The following is a 4,766-nucleotide window of genomic DNA, read 5'->3' as shown; positions in this document are numbered from 1 at the left end:
AATTCTGCTCCATTTTGCAAACACCCCACTTTCTCACTTCAACTCCACTCCATCAGGCATTTACTTAAAATTTGCTATGGGTGATGTAGTTCACTTAATAAAAATTTCTACAGAGCTTTACCTTACAAATTTGGTTTAGTCTTTTTTTTTTTTTAATTGAAGTAAAATGTACATAACATGGAATTAGCCATTTTACAGTGAAAAACTCACTGGCATTTAGTACATTTACAATTTGGGCACTTGTATGTAATTGCAAGACATTTTCATCCCCCGCCAAAGGAAACCCCGCACCCATTAAACAGGCACTTCCCTTCCCTCCTTCCCCCAGCCCTTGGCAAGCACTAGCCCTGTTTCTGTCTGTATGGATTTACCTATTCTGGACACCTCAAGTGGAATCATACAGTGTTTGTCCTTTTGTGACTGGCACCTTCCACTTAGCATAATGTTTTCAAGGTTCATTTGTGTTGTGCCATTTATCAGTACTTCATTCCTTTTGTATGGCTGAATAGTATTTTGTTTATCCATTCATCTGTTGATGGAAATTGGGTCGTTTCCACCTTTTGGCTATTGTAAATGGTGCTGCTGTAAACACTCGTGTACAAGTTTCTGTTTGAACACCTGTTTTTCCATTCTCTTGGGTATATATACCAAGAGTGGAATTGCTGGGTTGCATGGTAACTATGTGTAGCGTTTTGAGAAATCACCCAACTGTCTTCCACAATGACTCTGCCATTTTACACTCCCACCAGCAATTCCTCCACATCCTTGTCAACACTTGCTATTTTCTGGCTTTTGAATGTCTTTATTTACTTGTATCAGAGCCATCCTTGTGGGTTTATCTACTGGGGTTCACAATGCTTTGGGATCTGGCAGTGTCACACTTCACTTTACATTGGACTCTCCTGGGTTTTTATATATTTATTTTAATAACCCAATGCCTGAGCTGCAGGCTCAGGGAGCAGCAAGAGCTTCTAAAGTCCCCTAGGTGATTCCAGTGTACAGCCAAGTTGAGAATCATTGTATCAAGGATTCCAGGCCCCTCTCGGGCATATACTCTTTAATCAGAAATTTAAATCATGTTTAACTAGCTAGGCAAGGCCCACATTCATCTGAGAAATGGTGGGGGAGTGATCCAGATTTCTGTCAGCCATTGTAACCCTAACAGCTAAGGCCAGTTCTTCTTTTTTCATTTTTAAGAAAGGAAGTGATTTCACCACAGCTGTACACAGGAGGGAGGGAGGCAGAATGTCTCCAAGGGTCCCAAGTGAACTGGTGAAAAAGCAAAAAACAAAACAGTAAAACAAAGGGCTACTGGGTAGCACTCCCTGCCGGTCCCCTACCTCTCTTCACAAGGAAGGTTTGGACTGTAGCCCAATAGGTGGCCTCTGGGTTCTTACAGCCCGAGGAGGTGTCCAGTTAGCACCCCCACTTCCCTGCCACCACCACTGCCTTCTCCTTTTTAACACAGTTCTTTTCTGTTTTCGATTTTATTCTTCCCAGAAGGTAGTTACTGTTATTAACTGTGCAGAATAGTGTGGTTCCTCTGAGGCTTTAAAAACTGTTGCAGACGTGCAAGTTGGCATGACTGCCAATAAGCAGATGGACCCCTGCAACATGAGTTTTGGATGAGAGAAGTGTCTCACAGTAGGTAGCATTTTGCTAAGAGAGTCACCTGCAGTTTTTTTCCTCTAAGTACTGACTTAATCTTATTGTCACCATCTTCCACCCACCACCACTGCGGCGCCTCCCCACCCCACCCCGTAGCAACACCTGCAGGGGAATAGCCTGTAGCAGTGGGGCCTGGCTTGAGTTCTCTGGGGAACGCTGAAGGAAGCTGGGCATTGCTCTGGACTGAGTGCTGTCAGGAAGCAGGGTTGAGTCCTGATGGGGTGTCTTAGTAACTTTACAGAGAAGGGGGAAGACCAGACTAAGGCTGGGATTGGTGAAGAAGCCAAAGTCGCTCCTAGGAGCCAGGACCCAGGGACGTTGGGTGATTTTGGTGGTTTGGACAAGTTCCTGCTCCGTGTTCTCACAAGATTCCAGAGTGGTTCTGTTTTGGTTCAGTCCCATCTTGAACTCAGAGTGGCCTTGTCTGATGTTGGAGTTCTGGGGAATTGTTTGTGTTCAACAGGAGAGTGCCTGACCAGCTTTTGTCAGATACCAGGCGTTGCTTTTCCATCTCAGGACTCCTTTGGGCCAAGAATAGATGAGGGCAGTCAAGAGGACATTAATCCATGATGTCTACATTTTTACCATTGCCAAGATTTTGTTGATGATGAGGAAGTTGCTTCGAAAATGCAGGCTGGAGTTGGGTAAGTCTCTTCTGCTTTTTTAAAATTTATTTATTTAAAATGGCTGTACTGGGTCAGATTGTTGTAGTATGTGGGCTCTTTAGTCATGGCATGTGGGATCTAGTTCTCTAATGCAGGGAACCCAGGTCCCCTGCACTGGGGAACTAGATGCCACACCCCAGCCACTGGACCACCATGGAAGTCCTTCTTCTGCTTTTTTGTTGCAGGATAAGTTGCTGAATTCTCTGATGTGACCACAGTTGCACAGAAGACATCAATCAACTCTAACACAAACAGTTCCCACAAACAAAGTGATTATTCGTCCTCTAACAGGCCTTGAAGCGAAGGGCCTAGATTATAAAACCCAGGCAAGCAGAACACCTTCCAGAATCCAGATAGGTGCTCACAGCCCAGTTGGAGTTATTTAAAAAGGCCTCAAGCCTTTGATTCCTGTCCATGTCCTACCTTTAACAATCTTGCCAGGATCCTGTCGTTGGTAGGTGATACAGGCATTGTAAACATGCTTAAAATTACCCCATAGTAATGCTGGCTCCATTTCAAGGCCCATTTATCTCTGATGCTATGCTAACATTATGAAGCGTTTCTGTTAAACTCCGCTTTTGTTGTGGCTGTCTGATGAGTTGATGGCAGAGTGTCTTGATTTTCCTCTCTGTCTGTTTTCCACCTGCAGAGTCAAGGCCCGGCACTAGCTCTGGCCGCTGTCAGCTGTCCTGCCAAGACAAAAGCTGTTAAGCAGGACCGGCTACATAATTTGTAGGCCCAGTGCAAAATGAAAACAAGGGGCCACTCGTTCAAGATTTATGAACAATTTCAAGACAGTGAGAGCAGAAAGTTAAACCAAGTACAGGACCCTTCTGAGCCTGAGGAGGCCTGTCAGAGCCCTGGTGCCCCTGCAACATGGCAGACAAGGACAACTGGGTTCCCAGGGCCCTAACTCCAGAGGAATGGCCAGAACTGGAGAACATTCCAGGAAGCAAACAGGAGCTGCAATCTGAAGATTAGAGACTGAAGGCCAAGATAGCAGAATAGCTCCTGAAATTGAGGACCCTGGGATCCACAGAAGAAAGCAAACCGTTCAGGGCAACAAACAGGTGGCCTGGGCAGGAGAAAATCAATGTGGGGGCTGAAAGCAGATCCAGTTCAGGATGGTCTATTGAAGGCCACTGATAAAGAAATTGGCCCAGTTCTTGACCAAAGGTGAAGGACTTGGCAAAATAGCCAATAGGGCGTGTTTGCAGAAGAGAAGAGTTTAATATCTAAGTTCGCCCTGGGCTTGTAACAAGGAGGTAGAGTTCACTGATCTAGACTTTGTCCGGCCATTTCAGCAATTCCTGAGAAACTTGGGAACGCAGGGAGAGGCACTTAGGACTGATGTGATGATGGAGGCCTTTGCCCAGTGATAGTGTCATCAAGAAGGCTTTAGTGCCCAGATACTGATGTCCTCTCCTTTGCACATCTTGTTGAATACCAGCCAGAACCCCGAAGTCATAGAGAAGCCCGCAGCAGAAAGGTTCACTGCCATGAACAGAGCCAGCCATCAGTGATGGACGAGCAACTCTAGAAGCTGTAATTTCTCAAATTAACATTAACCACGTTGGCCTCTCACTTGCTTCTTCCCGGTGCCCATTTTTCACAAAAAAACGTAGGTAACTAACATGTAATACCCAAGAGCTTTCTATTCGGTGCTGAAATGCAGAGCCGGCCCCGGCTGATGATAATGGAAATGACAATTCTAATGGATTAAATTGTAGCATTTGAAGAGTTAAGAAAAAGGCGGCAGTGCTTTTAGACTCCAGGGTGGATCCAAGCATTTCATTTTCTTGGCTTGGCCAGGAAATCAGAGGGGCCTGGGCTTGGGGGCCTGTCTGGGGGAAGTGCGGGGGGTGGGCCCCCCGGAAGTCGTGCTGCGCGGTTTAAACCTAAGGTGACCTAACGGACGGCGGGAGCGCCCGCCCGATCCTCGGCGCGGGGCGCGGCCATTGGTGACGCACGCCGGGGAGCACGGCGCCCACGTTTCCACCATTGCCTTCGCGCGGCCTCACACCCGGCGCTCCGAGTCCCGGGCTGCGGTCGTCCTCTCTTCTTCCCTCCCAGAGGCGGGCCCGACCCCGCCCCCGGCGCCCCGGGTGGCTCCCGGCGGCCCCTCCCACCTCCTACCCTCGGCCTCCCCGGCGCGGCGCACTCCCCGCCGGCCGCAGCCTGACACGCCGCGCGGCCCCCCCAGTCTCCCCGGCCGTCTCCCCCAGGCATGGCCCAGGGCCTCGCCTCACTATGGCAGCAGCACGGCACAGCACCCTCGACTTCATGCTCGGCGCCAAAGGTGAGGGCGCGCGCCCGCCACCTGCCCTGTCGCTCCCGCCGCCGAGCGAGCTGGGGCCGGCGGGGCCGGGCGGGGCGCGCGCCGCGGGCCGAACAATGCGGACGGCCGCGCGGCCCCGGCTCCGGCGCGGGCGT

The 4,766-nt window shown here is 49.6% G+C and overlaps 1 protein-coding gene across 1 annotated transcript in view; it reads left to right on the top strand.

The window, feature by feature from the left end:
• The first annotated feature begins 4,334 nt into the window (after positions 1 to 4,334).
• Positions 4,335 to 4,766, top strand: part of SMS (spermine synthase) — a 49,474-nt gene continuing 49,042 nt past the window's right edge. Inside the window, exon 1 of the mRNA XM_040266661.1 lies at positions 4,335 to 4,632. Within this exon, the coding sequence (XP_040122595.1) occupies positions 4,584 to 4,632 (49 nt within the window). The 5' untranslated portion in view covers positions 4,335 to 4,583. The remainder of the gene's footprint in view (positions 4,633 to 4,766) is intronic.

This window comes from Oryx dammah, unplaced genomic scaffold (assembly GCF_014754425.2).
Source record: "Oryx dammah isolate SB20612 unplaced genomic scaffold, SCBI_Odam_1.1 HiC_scaffold_23, whole genome shotgun sequence".
Taxonomy (NCBI): Eukaryota; Metazoa; Chordata; class Mammalia; order Artiodactyla; family Bovidae; genus Oryx; species Oryx dammah.
Note: the sequence above shows the minus strand (reverse complement) of the source record. Positions and strands in the feature narration are given on the sequence as shown.